Source organism: Lathamus discolor, chromosome 3 (genome assembly GCF_037157495.1).
Source record: "Lathamus discolor isolate bLatDis1 chromosome 3, bLatDis1.hap1, whole genome shotgun sequence".
In the NCBI taxonomy this organism is placed as follows: domain Eukaryota; kingdom Metazoa; phylum Chordata; class Aves; order Psittaciformes; family Psittacidae; genus Lathamus; species Lathamus discolor.
This window is the reverse complement of record NC_088886.1, coordinates 110,122,974-110,146,203: the sequence shown is the minus strand read 5'-3', so window position 1 is coordinate 110,146,203 and position 23,230 is coordinate 110,122,974. Positions and strand designations below refer to the sequence as shown.

Here is a 23,230-nt window from a genome sequence, read left to right as displayed (position 1 = left end):
GCGTGTGTTTGCATTTCTCCTTAATTGCAGCAAAACAGATGTCACTTTTTTTCAGAGTGGGAGAAAAAACAGAAGGGTCCTAAATATTTTCCTACAGTAATGGTGCTTAGAACATGATATCATTTTCCTAGCGCATGAAATGCAGACAGTGAGATGATTGATAATCCTTTTTTTAATTCAATAGTGGTGATTGCAAAAATGAGTATAAGCCTCAAATTAATAGCAAAGGCTGTCAGTATCACTGGTAATATCCAGTTCATTTTTAAAACATCGAAGGGAAATTGTTCACTTATTCTATGTAGATTGAAAAAAAAAATCTGTAGAAGGTTATAATCTTATTTACCATCAAAGAGTGGAGGAGGAGCGGAAAAGGAAGGTCTTGTGTAAATCAATACAGACATTGATACATTTATTTTCTGATTAAATACACTTTCCATTTGGAAGAGCTATAGCGCACAAACCAATAAAAGAGAAATACTGATGAAGGTAAAGTTGTTTCAAAACTTTATTATTTGGGGGGGATATGGTGTATATTAATCTAATAAATGGAACCAAACCAAAACTGCTGTAATGGTACTTTGGTAAAATCACAGTCACTTTAAGAATGTATGTTTTTGCATTTGGGTTTAATGGTGGAAACACTATGCACCACCGATGTGCTGATGCATGGATACTTGTGGGGAGGGTAGATGGCATCCCACCTGGATCACTGGACGCCATGCCTGGGGTTTGGCGTTATCCAGATCAGCTGAAGGAACGAAATTAGGTGTCACACGCTCTACCTGAGGTGGTGCTGGTGAAGCAGATTCTGTGGAGCAGACACAGAGCAGAAGCAGCAGATCTCTGCATGTTCTTGTCTATCATAGCCACCAATACTTTCTGTAGACTCCCCAGTCGGTGAAAGATCTGCATTTGTGAACAAGGAATGATGTTTAAAAATTACCTGTAATACAATTACTGTTGTAAAAAAAGCTAAGTGCTCTTGACAAATTACGATCCCCAGTGAGCAAGCTGAATTTTGTTAGGAAGCCCCTGGACAATGTATAAATTACAGGTAAGAATAAAACTTGGTGATAAAGCTTTACCCCAGGGACAAAGCTAGGTCTGAAAGGCATTCATTCACACAGGAGCTTAAGGCTTGAAGACAAGTTGCTAAAACCTTGGATTAATTATAGTTATTACAGAGATCTCCTTATTTTAACCTTTTCCTAGACATTTTTCTCTTCCTAGAGAGTGAAATTACTGGTTTCATTACAAGTTGAAATAGGGAAACTATTCCCTCGTATCTCTTAGCGTGGTGAAATACGATTAATTCTTACATTTTGATGATTTCATTCTTGCAGATCCCTGTAGCATCCCAAATCTGCCAAGTAACAGATTTTCCAAACTCGAGCTATTATTCTACGTCGCCGCTTCTGAGAGGGGACAGACCGTGTTTATAGGGAAGCAGGTAACGGGGCACGCTTGACCCCAAGCAGGGCCAGGCCTTCTGCCGGCGGGGAGCGGCCTGGAGAGCCGGGGGCTGAGGGCTGGGCTGAACTGAACTAGGCTGGGTAAGGCCCGGCTGCGCAGGGCTGGGCTATGTCAGCGGGCGGAACCTTCGTGCGGGGCGGCGGGAGTCGGCCGGAGGGGGGAAGCGAGGGACGCGGCGCCGCTGAGGCAGGCCCCGCACTGCTACCGCCGCCGCCGCCTTGGTGTGCCGGTGCGGCTGCCGTTGCGGCACGACCCGCTGGCTGCGTGTCCGGGAGCCCAGCCCGACGGGTGAGTGACCCGGCGGGAGAGCGACCCGCCGCCGCTTCCCGCCGCCGTGCCGGCACCTGTCGGGCGGCGGGAAGGTCACAGGCGGCAGGTCCGGCCCGGCGCTCACCGGGGCCGCCTTCGCCTCGCCGTGCCACGCCGCCTGGCACTGCCCCGGGCGGCCGCTGCCGCGTCCTCGGCAGCGCTTGGGACTCCTCGAGGCCTGCTTCTGCCCTCGCTCAGGCCCACCGGACGGGCCGGGAGGCCAAGCGGGGCGGCGCTGCCCCTTCCGTCCTGTCAGCTGCGGCCCCGGCGGTGAGGCGGTCGGTGTTGGTGGCCTGGCCGGTAACCGGCCCTTTCTCTGAGGTGCCCCGCCGGTCGGTGTGCTGCGTGGTGGTAAAGCCGAGCCCTGGAAATGGAAGCGGTCGCTGTCGCCTGAGGGCCCGGGGAGAGGCAAGGGTTTCCTACCAGGGACTGAAGTTTCCCCCTCCCCGTGTTGTCGGAACAGACTAGAATCCAGCAGCGCTTCCCCTTTTGGTTTCTTTCTTGTATTTGAAACGCTGGCATGCGGACAGCGAGCTAAAGGAAGAGGCGGTGGCAGCCTTACGGACCTAGAGTTTGCTGTGCAGTGAACTGTCCTCGCTATCCCAGCAATTTGTCTAGAAAGGAAATGCTGAATTTCATGCGGGATAAGTAGAACTTTGCGTTTGCTGGAATTTCCTTCCTGTTAAAGCTTTCTCTTACAAGGTGTATTCAGGGCAAGGATTGCATAAGAAGTGGGTTGTTTTATCTTTGGGCTTGGGGACTCTTTTTCTTGCTCACTGAATATAGATAGCCCTTTTATTTTAATAAATCAGACTTAAGAGAATATGCAGCATATGCTAGTTCAGTATTGCTTGCTCAGGTGCCTAAGCAGGCAAATTTCACTTGATTTCCAAGCAGGTATGCACAGCAACAGCCTTGATTTTTTTCAGTCTCCTAATATAGAATGAATAGTTTAAAAAAAATGAAACTGGTTTTTAGTGATCTGCGCTGGAATATTTTGGTCTTTGTGTTGCAATGCTTCTCCCATCTGCCCAGTCCTTGTAAACTTAATCTATGGTATGGCATTGCCTTGAGTTGAATACAGGGTCGATATAACGCAACTGCTAGCCAAGTGAGGGGAATTCAAGGATATCTTGGCTGTAGCTAGTCTAGCTTTTCCCTGGCTGACAGCTTAGCTTGGAGACCAGCCAAGGAGCATTAGAAGCTGCCAGAGGAGTTGCCACTGATTTTGCCCTTGCAGCAGGAAAATAGGGTGGTGAACAAGGGGAGCTTTGGGGATTCTCAAGTGGAAACCCTGCCGGTTGAGGAGAGAGTGGATTGAGGAAAGAAGACCTCAATTTTATAAGTAATTTTTCAGTGTTTTAGGAAGAGTTTTTTTCCTCTGTACAGCATGCTTCTGTAACTTGAAGGTGCTGTACTTGCTGGCTTTGTCTCTTACAGCAGCCAGCCTTTTTCCTTGGTAGCTGTGTGCCACATCCAATATTTTCAGTTTTCCAGGGTTATTAATAACTCAAAATACATTCTGCTAGGTGCAGCAGACTTCAGCTCTTAACCTCATTTTATTTAGATACAAGTCATTGATCACTTCTTAATCTGGCCATTGGGTGCCTTTCCTTTAAACTTCTTAGGGGAAAGAACTCTCTGTTTAAATAATGCAGTTATCTTTGTCTCCATGACTTAGCATTCTTGGGTCAATAACCGTCACAAAATGTCAGTCTTAATGGGAATGTAAACTGATACAATCTTCGTTAGTTTGTCAGGGTTTTGTAAAGCTGAAAGGAAAGAAGATTTCTTGATGAAGAAAGAGTGTAAAAAGAGCGTTTTTGCATATAGTCAGTCCAGAAGTAAGGCCTCACATTGTTGCTGCCTCTGAATTCTTCCCTGCTTACCGAAACTGGAAATGAAACCATCATACTCAGTGCTCTGTGCTTTAGTCTTAAGCAGTTTTGTATGTTGGGATGGTGCTACTGTTGAGATACTTCATTATAACTATGCCCACTGTGTGTGTGGGGGAAAGTTTCTCTAGAACGGTGTTTAGCTTTAATTTTCTTTCTTTCTGTCCCTCCCTGTGTTTTTTACACTTAGTGTTGAGAAGCAAAATGGTCCATGCTGAAGCATTTTCACGTCCCCTGAGCCGGAATGAAGTGGTTGGATTAATTTTTCGTTTAACTATTTTTGGTGCTGTAACATATTTTACCATTAAGTGGATGGTTGACGCCATTGATCCAACCAGAAAGCAAAAAGTAGAAGCTCAGAAACAGGTAGGATTTTATTCATAAATATTTCTGTGAAATGTTGTCTTGTTCATTACCATTCATACAGAGAAACGTGCAAACGGGGCTTGAAAAAACTAGCAAAATAATTGACAAAATCATGTGGAATAATCAAAGTCTAGAATTACCTTAGTAAACCTCAGCGTCTAGGCTGTAGTGTTTTCAGTACTTGCATTTCATGACAAGCTTTCTAACTTGAGATGGTGGAAAAACTGTTGAACTGGAGTATGATGTTGTCTCTTAATTACCTGCAAGTGTGTGGTCCCAGAGTTGTTTCTGCTTCTGACAACTTTGCTAAGCAGCAGTTGAGTTAAAGCTCTCATCTGTGTTTTGGTTGCTTTTTAAAACCTTGAGCAGAAATAACTTGGTTCTCTGCTGCTTTTTGGCAACTTAATGGCAAAAGCAAGGACTGTAGTTACTTATGACAAAGAGGAGCTCTGCTATCCAAATGCCTTTTCAAGAATAGCTTGCACTTTATCCCTCTCCCTCTGTTCTGCCCCACCTCCAGTAGCAGTCAGAATGCCCTGGAAAGGGAAGAAGTGAAAAGTCTAATTTCTTACAATGAGCTAGAATGATTCATGGGGGTTAATACTCTGGAAAAAAGATTGAGGGGCAGAACCAAAAGTTAAATGTTTCCTTTGGAAAGTATTGAAGGAAATGTGGCAACTGCTTTTTGTTTTCTGGCTGACACAAATTTCATAGATTCAAGCAGCAGTTTTGAGCAACCTAATTCTGTCTGGGGTGTTTTTTTCTTTTTTTAATGAAAACATGAGTTAAAAAATTACGCCTACTTCACAATCTGTGCTAGTGCCAGCTATTATTTAAGAGGTTGCAATATCCCAAAAGCATGTCAGACTTAACCACAAGTTAGAGTATAAAGAGAAACTGAATTGTGAAAGCATGTTGACACAACAAATGACTTTTCCTTTAAAACTGGGAAAAATAAATCATTGAATACATATTTTTTTAAAAAAGTTACTGGCTTCTATGAATTTTCTTTTTACTTAAAAGACCACTAATCTCTCCCTGATACAATAATGCCGTGGAGGTTGAGGGGCATGCTTTTCATAATAAGTATATCTTCCATTAAAATGTGTGTGTGTTATTTGCAGAGTTCTGAATGAAGATACACATGTGAAAGAACTCTAGAGTTCTATTTCATAAGAAGTTTCAAGCTTTTCTTCTGAATCCCTTACAAAGTTTGTAAAGGCTAAGGGGATTTTTTTAAGTGTAACATGCCTGGATCAGCTTTGGAAAATCCTGGAGTGTGAGATTATGGAAATTACTTTGTACTAAGGTTACCTGTGTTCTGAACAGCAAACTCCATGTCTTAGTGTTTATTTTAGTTGCTTTTCAGGCTTGGAAGTGGGAGGGCTGGTGTGACACTTATTTGATGAGAACTGGGACTTACGACTTAGTTTTACTCAAGTGACAACAAGGCATTAGAAAATAGCAGAATCTTCTGCTTCTGAAAGATTTAGATGTGACTTCCAGAAAAGCTTTTCAGACTCCAAATAGCAGCTCAACTTCTTTCTCTGTCTTTCTTGGTGTTTTATTTCCCCCAGGCTGAAAAACTAATGAAGCAAATTGGAGTGAAAAATGTCAAGCTTAGTGAATACGAAATGAGTATTGCTGCACATCTCGTAGACCCACTTAGCATGCATGTAAGAAATTGTTTTTGCTGTTACTCTGCTGAACACACTTCAGACATGGGAGATACTGATTCTGACTTTGGATTACATGATTTGTCACATGTATTTTTGGAAATGCACAGAAAATTTCTGTAATTTAGAACTAAAATTGCATTATTAAGAACAGAAGGGTTTTTAATCACTTGTCTTTTTTATTTTTGAGGCCTTGTACTACTTTTAAGCTTGTGGGTGGTTTTTTTTGTTGGCAGGGGCTATGATGGCCATTTCTAAAACTATTTTTCTGTATTAGGTAACCTGGAGTGACATTGCTGGCTTAGATGATATTATTACAGATTTGAAAGACACTGTCATTTTGCCCATCAAGAAGAAATATTTGTTTGAGAATTCCAGGCTCTTACAGCCACCAAAAGGTAGGAGAGAAATTCTATGGATGTGTATGTTGGCGTTTAAAAAAAAAAAGTTAAAAGGTTACAATAATCAAGAAAGGTGGGAGGAGGTGGGTTGCCAGTCCAAAGTGCAACCATTATGACTGATGCCAAGGGAAAACACGCAAGTTCTTCCTCTTCTCTTGCCATGAAATCAAGTTCTAGTGTGTAAGTTTCATTTTAATAATGAAGGGATGGTTGCTTTTCAGTTTTTTATGTTACTTTTTGCTGCACTAATCTATGTAGCCTGCATTTTTAACTGCATAAATTGTTGATATTTTTCTTATAACCTATCCCGTCCTTTTGGAGGTGAGCTATAAATCTGTACAGCTGTACACTTAGTTAGTATTTCTGTGGTGTCATAAAGTCCTAAGTCACAAACATTAGACATCACTATAAGCTAATCTTGCAGAGATCTCTCTCTTCTGGCCATAGAAATTCCAGTCATTCAAAAAGGCAGAGATCCCATTTTTATTCTGGATATGCCTTGATTTTTCTTTGTAGTTGAGTTGCACAGTATTGAGGCAGTAAGGAAACTGTTGGGTGACAAATTAGCTTTCCAACAGTAAACTAGAAGTTGGATTCACTCTGCTGGAATGCTTACAGCCAAATTTGCTCTATGTGACTGCAAACAAGCAGAATTTAAACCTGAAATGTTGGGACAAAACGGCAAAGTTTGTATTTACTGCTCTAATGCCTGGAATATTGTCTTCTGAAAATTCTCTGAAAACTATTAATTACTGACTGTATCTATGATCATCATAGTTTTATGTCCTAAGTGATGGAAAATAAAGCAGTTTTCTAACTGGTTTAGTTTTTCCAGGCTGCTTTCTGCTTATGTCACAAATTGAAACTGTCTGGAAAATTACTTTCATGTCATGATCTAATAAGCTGAAGGAAAAAATTATTTTTTATTTATCTTTTTAAAGCAGACTTTCCATACAGGGCAAGCTCCCCAGTTCTCTCAGTGGCTTGCACTGTGTCTTAATGGGAAGTCATTGCTTCAGAGTAACCTGTGGTCATCAGTCACATAAACAGAAAAAAACCAAACCCCTAGTAATTCTCTGTGTTTCAGGCCTGTTAGACTTAATTATTTTTTGTCTTTTAAATTGTTTTCTTTACAGCTATGTTAGAAAAACACTACTGTGGATTCTTTCACTATGACAAGTTTAAAAAATATGAGATGTCATTTAATTGAGGGTAATCTGTTTTTCTCCCCTCCCTGCTCTGTGCTAGGTTTTATTAGCCAGGCTGAAGCTGGCTATAAGCAATGGTTGTCGATGTAACCTTTACAGTCACAGTAATAAAACTGTCAACTTTCAATAGGTAACTCCCTTCAGTTTCACCATATCTGTTTTTAGATATTCTTAACTTTAATTTTATAATAAGAATGTCTTTAAATAACTGTATTTGATGGAACACTGCGTAAGTTGGTTTCTTATCTTTTAACACTTGGATAAAATACAAGCCTGGACACTATCAGGTCTGTCATACCAAAGCATGTTTTCTGTACAGCAACCAGAGAGCATTAATACTGTTGCTTTTTCAGGAGTACTCCTCTATGGTCCTCCTGGTTGTGGCAAAACACTGATCGCCAAAGCTACAGCAAAAGAAGCAGGTTGTCGATTTATTAATCTCCAGCCTTCAACACTGACAGACAAATGGTATGGAGAGTCTCAAAAACTGGCTGCTGCTGTCTTCTCCCTTGCTATAAAGCTCCAGCCATCCATCATTTTTATTGATGAAATAGGTAAAAATCTTTTTTTTTCTCTGTAAGTAACTATAGCAGTGACATTAAACTACAGGTTCAAGTTGATGGGCATATTGATCTACGGCCATCTTTTCCTTAAAGAGTGATAATGCAGCAAGGTTTAATAATATAAAGGGTATTGTAAAATAATGGTGGCAAATGAGGGAAAACCAACATATTTCTTTTTCTTGTTAGTGGAGGAAAATTGCGAGTAGAACAAGTTGCTGCTTATTTTTGGTTGGGCTGAGGTGGCTGATGAGGAAAGCTTTTCTTTTGTCAAGGGAACTACTTATTCAGGAAACCCATCACCAAATACACTGCAACGCTTCTGCCATGAGGGCACATAATGGAAAATAAGATACAGATTTAGGAGAGCTCAGGAACAACAGTGTAATAAGGCTGAAGAAGTAGGAGGGGAAGTTCAGCTAGGAAGACAGCAAACTTGACAGTTCAGTGCATTTGGACTTGTCACATGAGTCCATGTGAACGTAATTAAAATTGTTCATTGTCTTGTAGCACTGTCACTTCTCAGAACAAGTTGTACAGTTTGCAGAAACAGAGCCTGATAAAGCTTTTACCCTCTCCACAGTTCAGGTTTATGAAAGGGCTATGGACTTAAGATGCTTTTTATACTTTGGTATAGGTGTGGAAAACTTGGTGTTTTTCTAGCTGTTGGGAATTATTTAGGCAACTATTAGCAGAATTAAAGCTCCGCATAACAAAGCTTGTAGTCTGCTTGACATCAGTCCTGCAGCTTCCTGTTCTCCCGTGCTCTGGTGTCTTCTAGCTTGCCAGACTCTGCTTCCATCTCTGCATGAGAAACTAAGGTGGAAGTTACACTTTCATGAACTAAGGAAAGTGAAAATATGGAAAACAAGATTCTGGACAATCTCGTATGATAGATAGGTACATAGTCATGTAATGCAATTTAAAGATGTGCTTAAAAATGTGGTGAAATTCTGCTTTCCTATTCTTTATTGTAAGAAGTATTTGTCATTTGTTGACAATGTTTATTAGAAATATTTACAAGATGGAGAATAGCACAAGTCTGCACGAGAAATTGAACAGTTTCTGTGGCACGACTGAAAAATCCTGCAGTAAGATTGAAAAAACAGTTTTGATGGCAGGATTGGAAATGAACAGTTTTACTGAATCACTTAATACAGATTCCTTCTTGCGAAGTCGATCGAGTTCTGACCATGAAGCTACAGCTATGATGAAAGCTCAGTTCATGAGTCTGTGGGATGGACTGGACACAGATTATAACTGCCAAGTAAGTACAAAGGATAACAAGAAAAGTAATGAGATTCTTCCCTCTCAGACATTGTGCATTGAACCATTTGGGAAGAATAGCAGATTGCACGTAGTAATAATTGCCAAAAGAGTTTCTTTACCTGATAGTGTTAGTGATTACCAGTATATTATGGGAATGAGGTGAGTTGTACTACTAGATCATTTTTTTTATTTAAAAGACTGGTTTTGTAGGTATTTTGGTTTTAATTAAGAGGCATTATTTTTGAAAATGTCTTAAGTCTCAATAATATGAAAGCGGTATAGTTTGAGCTGCCAAATCAGGATCTGCTAAAACTCTATAAACTGTCATGAAAAACATTTTGTCAACAATATTGTCTTCAGGTGAAGTTAATCTTTGATTTCAGGAAAGGTATTGAAAGATCTGAGTATTCATCTGAGTTGCAGGTTGGTTGTTTTGTTTCCAAAACCAAACCATTAAAAGCATTAGACAAGCATTAGACTCTGAAGGTAACCTGAAAGGGTAAAGAAGTTGAGCTTGTTAAAAGACAAATTCTGTTAAATGGAGCCATGCTTCCATCTTGTTATCCCTGTATGCTGCCTCCCATGATCTGGACAGAAGTATTGTGTTTTGGAAAGGAAAAAAATTACAAAAGCTGTTATTATTGATAAACAAACAAAAACAGTTTATGAAATAAATTACTTAAATGTTGCATAGATGAAAGCTTGCTTGGTATGTTTCTGAACTGCCAGCTGGAGCAGTCTTTCTAAGGCCTTTAGAAAGGATATTTATTTTTCAGTTTTAACATTTTCAGCCCTTGTGATCTGTGTTTTTTGATGCATGGGTTCTGACACTGATGTCCATTAGTTCTTTGTAAAATCTGCTTTTCCTTCTCTCTAAAGGTTGTACTAAAGATTCTTTTGATTTTTTTAAAAAACTGATAGAACACAGTGAATGTATATGCTAAGGAGCTTTCAAGTGAAGTGTTCGCTTACTAGTGGTAGGAAACCAATGGTATGAACACTTAACTGGAAGTTAACATGATCTGGCTAGCACACATTTCTTTCAGTGTTTGTGTTATCTTTTCCCTCAATATACTGAGAACATTTTGGAGCAGGTCACATTGTTCATTCTTTGCAGTAAGACAATATGTGATCTTACCATCTCTCAAGTTCAGCATGCAGAGCCTGAACAAGTCACTCTTGTCCTTCCACTTGTATGCCTCTGCCGGGTAGGGAGCCACCAAGTAACATGCAATACGAACAATTGGCTGGTGACACTGCAGGCATTGGCTCAGGTTGATTTCTAGCGAGTTTTTCAGCAGGATGTTTTGTTTCAATACAGTATTCCAGGCTCCTTACTGTGACGTCATTGCAATTCAGGAAGTGTTCTCCAAGTGATAGTTCTGACATTTGCATTGTCTCAGGGTTTGACAGACAGCTTGCTGGGTTCTTTTGTTAATTACAAATGTTTACTTGGGAGCTTTGGGTTGCTTGTCTGATTCTTGCCGAACAAATTTCTTTTGAATAAGGATTAAATTTGGCGTTTGGCATGGTAACAAAAATTCCAAATGCTAGGAAAAAATTGTAAGTGTTGTAGTGAATGTTACTTGTTCCTCCATTGGTTTCACCTGAAAAGTGTGTTCAGCTTTGGGCTAAACCTGCCTGGGATATTCTAGAATCATAAAATGCTAGGTTGGAAGGGACCTCAAGGATCATCCGGTCCAACCTTTTCTATCTAGACTAGATGGCCCAGCACCCTGTCCAGCTGAATTCTCAAAGTGTCAAACATTGAGGAGTCCACCACTTCCGTGGGGAAATAATTCCAGTGGCCGGTTGTTCTCATTGCAAAAAATTTTCTTGTGTTCAGTTGGAATCTCCTCAAGAGTAACCTGTACCCGTTACCCCTTGTCTTTGCCATGTGCCTCCTCGTAAAAGGAGTCTCCATCTTCTTCCTAGTCACTCTTTAAATACTGCAACATGGTGTTGCGGTCGTATGAGGATACAGTCTCCAGTCTGACAGAAACTTGGGGCACAGTGCCTGGAAAACAGAGCTATGCTACTTGAAGGGACAGTTTGTCTGGCAGCCCTGTACAGCCGCATTTCACATCTGCAGAAGCTGCATACAAAGCTGGTTTTGGGAAGGCCATTCAGCTCTGCTAGCACGGAGGGAGCAACACTTTGGGCCTTGGTGCAGACGCCAGGGGAGCACAGCATAGGTGCTTCATACAGTGACACCTTTGCAAGAGGCAGCTCAGCCGTTAGCTGAGCTTGTGTTTCGTGTGCCGGCAAGCACAAAGCGCTTGCATGTGTAATGCTTTCTAGAAGATTCAGAGTTCTGGAGGCCTGGCGAAAAATGTGCCTTTTGGCTTTCCCTCTGTGTAGCAATTTGCCACTGTGTAATTAAGCCTCTAGGTGGCAGGGTGACTCTGCTCCAGGACACACCACCCACCTTGGCCAGGGGCTGCTGGAGCTGCCAGGGCTGTCTGCCAAACAGTGACCCTAGAGAAAAGAGAGAGGCAGGTTCAGGAAACTGTACTGATAGGAGATTAATTTCCCTGACATTTTTCACTTTTGTGACTGGGTATTTACAATGTACATAAGTTAGAATAGCAGATGAGAAAACAAGGCTGATGTGAATAGGAAGTAAATTTGTTCTTAAACTAATAACTGGAATGCAGTCAAATTAAGTAAATACTTTCCTTGTGTTGAACTTAACCTGTACATATCTAATATGCTGCTCTTACAGTATGTCAGTGCATATAGGTTCTTACTGACTTCTGTGGCCTTGTTTTTTTTAATGCTTTAGAAAGAAAGAAACAACATTTGAGTGCATGTGAAAGCTGCCAGGTTGGTTGCCCTGGTGAACTGATTGCCTCTCTTTTTTCAGCACAGCACAAAAATGCCACATTTTTTAAACCTTATCGGAGCATCTCCTTTCAAGTTCCTTCCAGACCCACAGGAACTAAAGAGTCATTGCCAAGACTTACAAGCAGATGTTTTGGGTTATTGCTTAGAGTTTGAACTTTCAAATTGGTCTCAGAAGGATTCAGATTAATGCAAAAATCTCCACCCAGATGATACTCTGTGGTACCAGTGCTCTCTCAAACCGACTGTTTAATCCAGTTGCTGAAATCTGTACCAAGAAACCTTATGTAACTTCTTTAAATGTTGATGTTCTTGATAAAGTGTGGAAGAGTCACACGTTTGGTTTTGAAACTCCAGTATGGCAATGTTTTCAAAAGCTGGTTTCAGGCTGACTAGTTTTTTCCTGTTGGTGTGTACAGGTAATAGTGATGGGAGCCACCAACCGTCCTCAGGATCTTGACTCTGCAATCATGAGAAGAATGCCGACCCGGTTTCACATCAACCAACCTGTAAGTCATGCCAGGTTTGCCTGAACAGTGTGCCTAGTTGCTGAGCTACAGGAAAGTGTCCTGGGTTTTGTTCTTGTGTTATCTTCGTGGTGGTGGGTTTTGTTTCTTTCCTTGGTGTTTTTTGTTTGGTGTGTTTTTTTTTTTTTTTTTTTTGTTGTTGTTGGGGTTTTGGGGTTGGTTTTGTTTGCTTTTGGTTGGTTGGGGTTTTTTGTCTTTCGAAGAAATACTGTATTCTTTTGATTTGGTTTTAGTATTTTAGAAGCATATATATAACTTGTCTTTTTAAGGTGAAGTTTCTCACAGAAATCTTGATTATTTAGGGGTTTTATCTGAAGCAACACCATGTACTTTTGAGAGCTTCCCACCCATTTTCTTCATCTGTAAGAATGGAGTGGCTTAGGTGCTGCACTCGAGAAAGAGCTTAGTTTTAATTTGAAAAGCACAGAAGTGACTGCACACACTTGTCTATGGGGGTGAGTGGCACCCAGGCCGGATAATGTCAAGAAGGAGGAGGTACTTGTTAAGTCCTATTTATACCTTCTGGATATACAATATTTAGTTCTGAAGAAGAGAAGAGGAAACAAATTCCGCATATCAAAGTCTTCATCCCATGGAAGCCTTTCCAGTCAGGCTGTCTGGAAAACTGGTTTAATTGTGCTTATGATTTATGCCAAATAGGTAGTGATTAAGTATGCTATTAGTTAGGCCAGCCATCACAAGGCAGCCCTTACTGACAATTCTGCTATTGCCATCCTTTTTGAGGAATTCTAATCCCCTTCCAACACTTAGCAATATCACAAGACATTTTTGTATCAGTGTTATAAAAAGTTCAGTCGTGTTTGTCAGTATTCCCTTCTGGCTACAGAAATAACCTTCTTTATTCATTTTTTGGAGAAAGAGACAAAATTGGAGGAGTAAAACTCTTTACTTATTGTGCAAGAAAGTAGTCATGTTGCCAATCCCATCTTGTTTGAACTGGCTTTCACTCCTTGTTGGCAGATACTTTCTGAAACAAAGCATTTATAGTCTTGTAACTACTTTTCTGTGATGGCTGCTCATAGGGTTTCATATACCTTACTCATCTTCAAGTTTTCCTTGAATTAGTGAAGGGCAAGAATGTGTATTTTAGTACTGTGTCATGTCTTTCTATCAAGCACTGTTGTTAGCTGGATGAATTATCTGCAGTTAACAGTGCTTTAGGATGCTACAGGGGTTGGCTCCCTCTCCCAGGATTAGAATTAAAACAGGAAGTATAATGTACAGCACAGGCATGTAATTTTCCGTACCCCACTACAGCCGCATTATGAACTTACTGTTTGTCTCTTGTTCTTGTCTGTGGTAATTTGTGATAAGACTGGTTACAACTGTTTTATTGAGGGCCAAGATAATATATATGCTGTGAATTGGAAGTCTGCACAAGTAGTATCACTGCAGAGTAGCCTAAAGCCTTGTAGATCTTATAACGAAGTTTGAGATGAAAAGGCCCAGAACTACTTGTAAGAAGTTACCTGCAAGGCAGAGGGAAATAGAAGAAGTATTTTTTGAGGTAGAATGTCAACTGTTCAGCTGCCAAAGTAGTTATGGTGTAGGTTTTTTTTCCCTTTTTTAACAATGAGAGTGAATTTAAAACAAGTTTGGTTTTGGGAGACACAAAACTCAGTCTCTTCGCTGCCTGTTGCTAGCAAGGATATACTCAGGACTAAGCTGTTTCTTTCAGTAACCTCATAACCTCATTACAGTATGTGATTTGTATTGCTTAAAATTTCCCAAGCATTATCTGTATTTATTTTTTATTTTTTTTTAAAGTGGAACAGTTTGTCCTCTTCATTTGATTTAGCAAAGTATTAAAAGTGTCCACTATGTCTAGAGAGTCATAGAATCATAGAACAGTTTGGGTTGGAAAGGACCTTCAAAGGTCATCTAGTCCAACCCCCTGCAATGGGTAGGGACATCTTCAGCTATATCAGGTTGCCCAGAACCACATCCAGCCTGGCTTGAATGTCTCCAGGGATGGCACAGCTACCACCTCTCTGGGGAACCTGTGCCAGTATTTTACCACCCTCATTGTAAATAATTTTTTCCTCACATCCAGCCTGAAAATGGAGTCTGCCTTCCATTAAAGATGATACGAAATCTTTTGGAGACAGCTGCTTTCACTTAGGGTGAAGTAAGACTAAATGTTAGTGCATTTCGCTTTCCTTGTAGTTAGTGTAAATGTACATGCTCAAATGTTTAGTTTCCTGTGCTCCTGGAGTCAGAGTACCTTAGATCTCACTTTGCTGAGTGATTTGCCATCAGATAGGTTTTCTTAGTGTGTATTGCATCTCCTGTTTGAGAGATCAGCTTGTGTCACTGAACTTTGATGGAAAGCCCACACAGTGCAAAACTGAGATAGATGTTACACATTTATTTTTGTACTCTAGTAATGTTAGTCTGTTTTGTTTAAGGCTCTGAAACAACGAGAAGCAATCTTGAAGTTAATTTTGAAGAATGAAAACGTAAGTAGACTTCTTTTAATGGTTAATTTGCTTTATTACTGTTATGAGTGCAAGCTCTTATGTTTTGTATCTGGCTATTTTGGGGTGAGGTAGAGATTATCTACCAGAGTATTTCTGATTAGAACCTAGGAATCTTTTGCGGTTTTAGGTGTAGTGTTAAATTAAAGCAGTAAGGTTGCCTACTGGTTTAAGCATTAGCCTCACACAGAGAAGCAGTCTTGGATATTGTGGTGATTAACCAGCTCTGAGGAAGAAGATTTAATTTCTGTCTCCATTTTCTTGTTACGTAACAAGATAATATGTTTATCTGTCAAAGATGCTGAAGGTGGATCATGTTTGGAAATCACTTTGATCAGTGAAAGAAATTTCAAGATATCATGAGGCAGGGAGAAGAGATACTGAATATTTTTAACTCTGTACAGTCGATTGGCTGAAGTCAAAAAAAGGGGATTGATTTTTTTGATAGTGCTGCTTTTTTCACTTAGAAGTGCTTTTTTCACTTTAGAGGAAAACTACTATGGATGTTGTTACTAATATTGTATGGTGTTCATGTTGTCATCTATATTCCAACATGAGAGGAAGGGGTAAGTGTGAGCGCATCTGGTGGTGTCTGTTGGCAGGATATGGGACCTGCGTTACTGGAGGTTACTGCTAAATTTAGTCTGCAGCACTAACTGTCTTGAAGTTAATGTTGCAAAGCATCTTTTGGCTGAGCTATATCCTAATAAATATCATTTGTTAGTAAAACCAGCTTACATTTTTTGAGAAGCCTAAAAATTACAGCTCATCATTGCAGATGGCTGAGATACTCCTGGAGAGGTTATTTTGCAAGTAATCATTTTGGATTGTTTGTATAGGATTAGAATGTGGTTGGGTTTTATGCAAAATACTAGACATAGATGTGAAAACAGAAGAAAAAACTGCTACGAAATGCTAAAGGAGTTGTGGAGGAAGAGCTGGCCTATTTGCAGAAAATCTCAAACAAACTAAAGAGTTCCTTGCAAGCGGTGATTTCAGACTCAGAATTCTATTCAAGAACCCTTAGGGAGGTATGCCAAATAGTAGACCTTTATACAGGCTCCCTGAGTATCTGCAGCCACCCAGCCCTCGCATGCAAGTGGACTCTGTGCCTCCTTTGCCTTGGCAGCTGGGTGTGGGAGCTGAGCACCTTGGCCTTAAGGCTTTCAGCAAAAACCTAAATTGTTTCCTGAGTATGGACCTGAAAGAATGCAAGGTATGTTGAGCACCTGGCAGTGAATCAGAGCCACACAAATACATTTTTCAGGGGAGGGGAAAAAAACCCATCAGCCTATATTGGTTATCCCATATGAGGAAGAACTGGATCTCTCAAGCCCAGCTTATTTTAAGCCAGGATGACAACCTTCCTGGCAGTCCTTCACATGACAGGTGTAGTCATGCTCTCCGTTTTCCTTGACTGTCTTAAAGTCCTGTTTCTTCTTTCTCACTCAAAAGGAAACACCTTTTAATGCCTGCTACGTAACATGCCCATTTTCTATTTATTCTTAGCCAGCTGTGCTGTTCCATTCAATTCTTGATGGCCTTCAGCCCCACACTGAGCAAATACATTACAGATCTGCAGCTGACTGTTACTGGCTTAAGTATGTGTGTGCAGGATCACTCTTTAAAGCAAAGCACTTCAAGACAGCCGGCCCATAGTGTCTGTAGGAGGCACATTGGTGTAAGCCAGCTATTGCTTTTGCCTTTATTTCTGTGCCTGGGGAGCCAGATGTCTCACTCAAGACCCAAACCAAAGGACTGCATGCTGAGTCCTAGGTCAGGGAGCTGGGGTTCAAGTACAAGCTCAAGATCTGAGCCAAGAGGACAGTATCACTGTAACCCTTGTTCTTTAAGAAAAGCAGGAGGAACGGTGGATAATTGGAAGGGTGCTCAGTGGGTGTTAGCATGTTCTTGGGTTATCCTGGGGAGTGCAGGGGTTGAAGGGGTAGCTGGAAGTAGCAAAGATTACATCTGGGGCTTTGCCTTCATCACCACAGAATAGTTTCCCTCTTAGAAGAAGGCATCCCATAATTTCAGCCTTTTACTAGACCGGTTTGGGTTTAATTGTTTGAAAAGGAAATACTGATGCATTGGAAAATGTGCTGGAAGCGGCTGTTACTGGAGATTCTGTAAACAGATGGAATAAATATGGGGTCTTGGCTTTAAAGAGATTGGTCTGATCCAGTGCATGGGGTTAGACACATTATTTTGCTTCCAGTTTCCTCATTTCATGATTGTATAAAGTAGCAGTTGTTCAGTAAGTCAGCAGACAGATGTGAATTGCTGAGATAGTGAACAGCTGCTTTTGAAGCTCTTATTCTGCACTAAAAGGTGGCAGCAACAAAACGTAAATGTGACAGGAACTTCTTCCAGCCTTGTTGTGTTACTGGTCAAAAGATGTGCTTATGAAAACAAACTGTAGTCTTTCAGATAATGTAAAAAATGGGTTGGGGCTGGGAAAGGAGACCCATTGGATAGTGTTCATTGTCTATAGATACAAAGATGTGTGTATGGTCTGATCGAGCCCTTTACCAAAAAAAGGAGTGTCATTGCAGGAACTGGAAACTTGCGTGGACATTTGTGAAAATGGGTCATTATTCCTGTGATCCAGTTTTTGCCATCTAGTGGGCTTCCAAAACAATACAGGAGCTTTGTCAGTGACAGAGTATGCCACTATGATGGTTCACTTTCAATCGCCTGTTCAGTTTTTGTTAATCAATCAGCTGCAGAGTTTCATAGAATCATAGAATAGTTAGGGTTGGAAAGGACCTCAAGATCATCTCGTTCCACCCCCCCTGCCATGGGCAGGGACACTTCACACTAAACCATCCCACACAAGGCTTCATCCAACCTGGCCTTGAACACCACCAGGGATGGAGCACTCACAATCTCCCTGGGCAACCGATTCCAGTGGCTCACCACCCTAACAGGAAAGAATTTCCTCCTTATATCCAATCTAAACTTCCCCTGTTTAAGTTTTAACCCGTTACCCCTTGTCCTGTCACTACAGTCCCTAATGAAGAGTCCATCCCCAGCATCCCTACAGGCCCCCTTCAGATACTGGAAGGCTGCTATGAGGTCCCCACGCAGCCTTCTCTTCTCCAGGCTGAACAGCCCCAACTTCCTCAGCCTGTCTTCATATGGGAGGTGCTCCAGTCCCCTGATCATCCTCGTGGCCCTCCTCTGGACTTGTTCCAACAGTTCCATGTCCTTTTTATGTTGAGGACACCAGAACTGCACACAATACTCCAGGTGAGATCTCACAAGAGCAGAGTGGAGGGGCAGGATCACCTCCTTCGACCTGCTGGTCACGCTCCTTTTGATGCAGCCCAGGATACGGTTGGCTTTCTGGGCTGCGAGCACACACTGAAGCCGGCTCATGTTCATTTTCTCATCAACCAGCACCCCCAAGTCCTTCTCTGCAGGGCTGCTCTGAATCTCTTCTTCGCCTAACCTGTAGCTGTGCCTGGGATTGCTCCGACCCAGGTGTAGGACCTTGCACTTGTCGTGGTTGAACTTCATAAGGTTGGCATCAGCCCACCTTACAAGCGTGTCTAGGTCCCACTGGATGGCATCCGTTCCCTCCAGCGTATCAACCGGACCACACAGCTTGGTGTCATGAGATGAAGCATCAGTTTCATGTAGTGAAATGAACTGCTTGGAGGATTCAGAGCAGAAGTTAGCAAAATAATTTTCTTTTAGCTTTCAAAGTCAAGGCTGGAGGTGACTTTCTTGTCCTAGGAACAAAGTAAATGACTTTAGAGTTTTCACGCTCTGACCTTATGTTTTTTGACAGGTGGACAGGCATGTAGATCTCCTGGAAGTTGCTAAAGAGACCGATGGCTTCTCAGGAAGTGATCTGAAAGAAATGTGCCGGGATGCAGCACTCCTCTGTGTCAGGGAATATGTTAATTCTGCTTGTGAAGAAGAGATGTATGTGTCTTTTTTCTGCCTGTTATGGTAGCTGAGCAGCAGCTATGAATGCTCCTGTCCAATTATGAGTTTGTATTTTCTGGTTTGAATTGCAAATTTAGAGAGGTTTTAAAAACTTTGCTATGATTCACAGAAAGCAGGAGGTTCTCTCTTGCTTGACAGATTGCCACTATACAGCAAAAAAAAAAACAAACCCACCCCAAGTAAGTAACCTTTATTCATTTTGACAATGAAAATAAGAGTGTTTGCCCTGAAGTGTCAAGCTTGAGGTAGCATGAACCAGCAAGTGATACTATTGCGCTATATTACCAGCCTTAAATGCTGGTAATGCTCTTGCATGTGTGTAACTCCACTTAATTGTCTCCCATACTTGGAGGTAATACATGCATGGACAGGGGCATGTTTTCAGTGTAATGCTGGATCCATGTCAGAGCTGCCATTTTCAGTGATTACTTCTCATTGTTTGAATAGCTGTTACATAGCACCTGAATCATTATCTTGCTTTTTTTCTTTCTCTCTCTCTTTTAAAGTCATGATGAAGATGAAATCCGGCCTGTGCAGCAGCAGGATCTCCACAGGGCAATTGAGAAGATGAGAAAATCCAAGGAGGCCACACTGCAGAATGTTTTGATGCACGTTAGTTTAGATTAAGACAAAAGAGTGTGTTTGCAGTTTCTGATATGATTTAGGTTGACTTCCGTAATTGGTTAGCAAAAATAATGTCAGGGGTGGGAGCAGGGATGTTCCTTGAATAAGGGAGTTCTGTTTCTGGAATTGTTTTTATACAACAAATTCTAAGTTATTGAAATTTTGTCATGCACAACTAGAAGTGTAACAATATATCATAAGTGGAACAATTATAGCCCAGACCAAGAGCAACTGCCTGTGTCTTGTCCCGTAATCAATACACTGTATAGCCTTAAAGCAGGTTCTGATGTGATGCATGGGTTTAGCAGGTCACCAGTGTGGAGGGCAAACAATCTATTACCAGTTTGTGTATATATGTACGAGCGTGTGTGTATGTATTAAATGTATATATCCACACCTTTTTTTATATATAGACATAATCTGTAGATAACTTGAGTATGGGAAATCTTTTCTACTTACTGAATCAAATCAAGTCAGAAGATGTATAGATTAAAGATTCGTCAATACTCAATGCACATTTACTTCTTCCTTTTAGCAGCAAGTATGAAGGTAGGAATTCTGCTTCTAGAATAACTTTCAGGCAAAATTTGAAATATTACTGATTTTCCTTGCACATGACCACTTGAAATCTGGTGCCATTTAGTAAAGATAGTAAACTTCTGTAAAAATGTTTGAATACTTTTCATTTTGTATGAATTCTGCTTTTTGAGGCTTTTTAAATGAATGTTGGTTTTATTTTTCCCTTGATGTCAGGGTAGAATCTTAATTGGTCTTTCATAAAGTCCCAGATATTATAAGCTCTCTGAAATTGTGGCTTTCTGATCTATTATGCATTGTAATGAGGACTTGCTGCTATTTTAATCTCCTCTGGAAGCCCCGCTGCTGCGCTGTGGCGTTGTACCATGAAGTGTCATACACGTAGCTCTGAGGCGTGGGGGGACATTTTGTGGTGTTTTGCTCTGTCACATGCTCTGATCCACAAAACTCAAGAGAAGAGAATGGGTTTTAGGTTTGTAAATGTGATTTAGCAATGTTCTGCTGTACTTGCTGGTAACAGTTTTAGTAAATTCATGTAATGTTATGTAGTGACAAAGGCAAAGAGCTGGAAATGTAAGTGGCAAAAGTGTTTTGGTACAGTTATTGTCACTAGGTGTTCAGTAACTTGATTTTTCTTCTTCTAATATGATGAATTGTGTACTAATTCAACACAAATATGTAATCAGAATTGTTCAAACCCCCAGGCTGCTAGCAGAGCTCTGCTAGCTGTTGTGGGAAGGTAAGCACTGAAAGCACGATAAGGATGTAACAAAAAATGCACTGCAAAGTAAAATAAAGACAGCTGGAGCCAGCAATGGTGCAGTATCAGGTGCTGCTGACAATTTACATTAAGCACAGCTTTCTCACTGTGTCCTTTTGTCTGGCACACTGGTTGTGTAAGGCACCAGGTGGGGTAGGTCTTAGTTTGACCCAGTTTAGTCTCCTTGGGTACAGAACATGGTGAGGTTAAAAATAAATTGGTAGTTGCTTTGGTTTTTTTATATGGGGAGAGAAGTCTTTGGTAAATGCATATTGCTTTAATACAAGGACGTAGGAAACTGGGCACACAGAAATACTGGGCTATGGAAATGTAAGAAATGTGGCCTGTGGAATGCTAATCCCACAACTCAGTTAGTGACAGGGTATAAGGCAGTGATGTGAGCCAGTGCTAGCGCTGTGAGAGGCTGAGTTGAAGAACCAGCCTTACAATTAAACGTGCAAATAGCGTTACTGGAAGCTGGTTTCTCAGAAGGTTTAAATTATGCATGTGTCAGATGAAATTCTCCAGCTATTCAGTCTGTTCTCAGTGCCTGCTCTGGCTCTGGACTACCCCCAGCCCTCTCAGTAGCTGTTACACCTGAGAAATTCCAGGCTGGTGCAGTAATGCAATTGGTCCTGTGCCTCCTTCCTTTGTTCAGGGTGCTCCTACTTGGTAAGCATCTAGTGCAGGCAGCTAGAAAATGCTGTCTTAATTGGTTTTAATTGAGTGTAAAGTGTGTCCTCAAGGGAGTTTAAATGTCAAACAGTGCATGACACCCTGACTGTTTGCAGGTGCTGAGGGCATCCTCTCTCACCAGCTGAGCTTTCATGTCCTTTTGCATGTTTCTCCAAAAACTTGGCTGTTTGCATGATGGCTGGATCTTGCCTTTGCTTTGTGCTTGTAATGCATTGTCACAGGCTAAAGGGGCTGGTTGAAGAGGCTGAAGGAGTTATTTCTAATTGCAGCTGGAGTGTGAGTTCCACTTTTCCAAGGATTTTTCCATACTTGCCTACTTTTTCTGTCATTTTGGGAGTCCTTGGCAAAGCACAGACTCTTCCTAAGTATTCTGTGGTTCTTGCAGCTTGCTGGAAAGGCTGGGGGAGTGGCATAGTTTATCATGCAGGAACATGGCTGCTCTAATTCCATGTCTCCAGTGGTGTGGTCCATGTTCGTCTCCTTAGAGCAGGGATGTGCCTAACCCGTCTCCTATGGCTCTAGGGCCAGTTGTCAAACCGAGTGTTGTTTCACAGATGTGGGCTGAGGCCAGTCCAGCTGCCAGTACTGAGCTCTGAGTTGTAATGCAATGTCTTGTGTGAAATAGGTCTATCTTGGGGTTTAAAGGTTGAATCCTCTGCAGGAAGAGGCACAGACATTCTCAGCAGGCAAGTAATTTGTTTACGACCTGTTCAGCCATAGCAGTCACCAGTAGACTGTACAGCACAGATCATACCTAAATTGTCCTTGGGCTGTAAAGCAGCTAATCCTGCTTGTTCAATACTACAGCACAAACACAAACCCTTGGAGTAGTCTTAGGTGAATAAATACGTTGTTTGTTTGCTCTGTGTTTTTGTTGATCTGTTTTCTGTAACCTTCATCAGTGTGTCCATGTTTGCATTCTGTAAATACAGCTTTTTTTTTTTTTTTTTTTTTTTTTTGAGACTGGCTTGGGCAAGAGCATCTTTTCCCTGTCTACTGCTTGGAAACCCGGGGATGCATTGGCCGGACAGCAGAGGGTGAACCCTGGGGGGCTGCAGGGACCACACTGGTTGAGTGGAGTTACTGGGAGCCTAGCAGGGTGAGCAGAGGGCACAGCCCAAGCTGCTGCAGCTACCATCCAGCTCTGCATAGGGGCAAGCACAAGGCAGCGGCAAAGGGCCTCTCTCCCTGTCAAAAAGAAGCTGACAGTGCTTGTAAGATCTCCGTTTGTTTCTCTGCTAGTTGGGAAGCATGGGCTACAGCACCCTCCGGGTCCACAGCCCATTTACAGCAGGTCTGTTAGGAAAAGACCAAGAGATGCAGTATCAGCCTCTATTTCTTCAGTGTTTTGGCAGCTAGAAGATGTTTAAGTGCTTGTTAAACACCACGGAAAGGCAGGGCAGCAGAAGATATGCCAATTTTTACTCTTGTTAAATGTGACTTCAACAATACATGGCCCAGACAGGGAACAGGTAAATTACATGAGGTTGCCAAAAGGAAATGGACTCTAGTCACCCTCTCTGCTGGCTGGTCCAGCCATTACCCTCCTCAAGGCACTGAGAATGCAAGGCTGGAATGTGGGAGCGGGGCTCCTGCCACTACAAACTGGTCACAGCCCTGGATAAACTGC

General features: G+C 41.6%; 2 protein-coding genes across 4 annotated transcripts; one reads left to right on the top strand and one right to left on the bottom strand.

The window, feature by feature from the left end:
* Positions 1-491: 491 nt before the first annotated feature.
* On the bottom strand, positions 492-3,258 carry LOC136010045 (proline-rich protein HaeIII subfamily 1-like). Its single transcript, XM_065670649.1, has 3 exons — positions 3,221-3,258; positions 1,320-2,396; positions 492-906 (listed from the first exon to the last, which is right to left on the bottom strand). Exons 1-2 carry the CDS (start codon positions 3,256-3,258, stop codon positions 1,580-1,582), a joined length of 855 nt encoding a protein of 284 aa, XP_065526721.1. The 3' UTR covers positions 492-906; positions 1,320-1,579.
* ATAD1 (ATPase family AAA domain containing 1) lies at positions 1,495-22,464 on the top strand. Of its 3 annotated transcripts, none has more exons than XM_065671141.1 (10): positions 1,495-1,553; positions 3,868-4,043; positions 5,621-5,719; positions 5,997-6,117; positions 7,682-7,882; positions 9,049-9,155; positions 12,421-12,510; positions 14,958-15,008; positions 18,823-18,959; positions 19,490-22,464. In XM_065671141.1, the coding sequence occupies exons 2-10, from the start codon at positions 3,882-3,884 to the stop codon at positions 19,608-19,610; spliced, it is 1,089 nt and encodes a 362-aa protein (XP_065527213.1). In that variant the 5' UTR covers positions 1,495-1,553; positions 3,868-3,881; the 3' UTR covers positions 19,611-22,464. The 3 variants fall into 3 exon arrangements, with proteins under 3 accessions (XP_065527213.1, XP_065527210.1, XP_065527212.1); XM_065671138.1 differs by lacking the exon at positions 1,495-1,553 and adding an exon at positions 1,596-1,761; XM_065671140.1 differs by lacking the exon at positions 1,495-1,553 and adding an exon at positions 2,022-2,190.
* The last annotated feature ends 766 nt before the right edge of the window (positions 22,465-23,230 follow it).

Excerpts from the sequence above, each read along its gene's own strand:
- LOC136010045 (XM_065670649.1), bottom strand. The coding sequence starts at position 3,258 with ATGTGGCACACAGCTACCAAGGAAAAAGGCTGGCTGCT. Across the intron at positions 2,397-3,220 it reads AAGGAAAAAGGCTGGCTGCT|ACAAATTGCTGGGATAGCGA; the intron begins GTAAGAGACAAA and ends TTTCCTTTCTAG.
- ATAD1 (XM_065671141.1), top strand. The coding sequence starts at position 3,882 with ATGGTCCATGCTGAAGCATTTTCACGTCCCCTGAGCCGGAATGAAGTG. Across the intron at positions 5,720-5,996 it reads TAGACCCACTTAGCATGCAT|GTAACCTGGAGTGACATTGC; the intron begins GTAAGAAATTGT and ends TTTCTGTATTAG. Across the intron at positions 12,511-14,957 it reads GGTTTCACATCAACCAACCT|GCTCTGAAACAACGAGAAGC; the intron begins GTAAGTCATGCC and ends GTTTTGTTTAAG.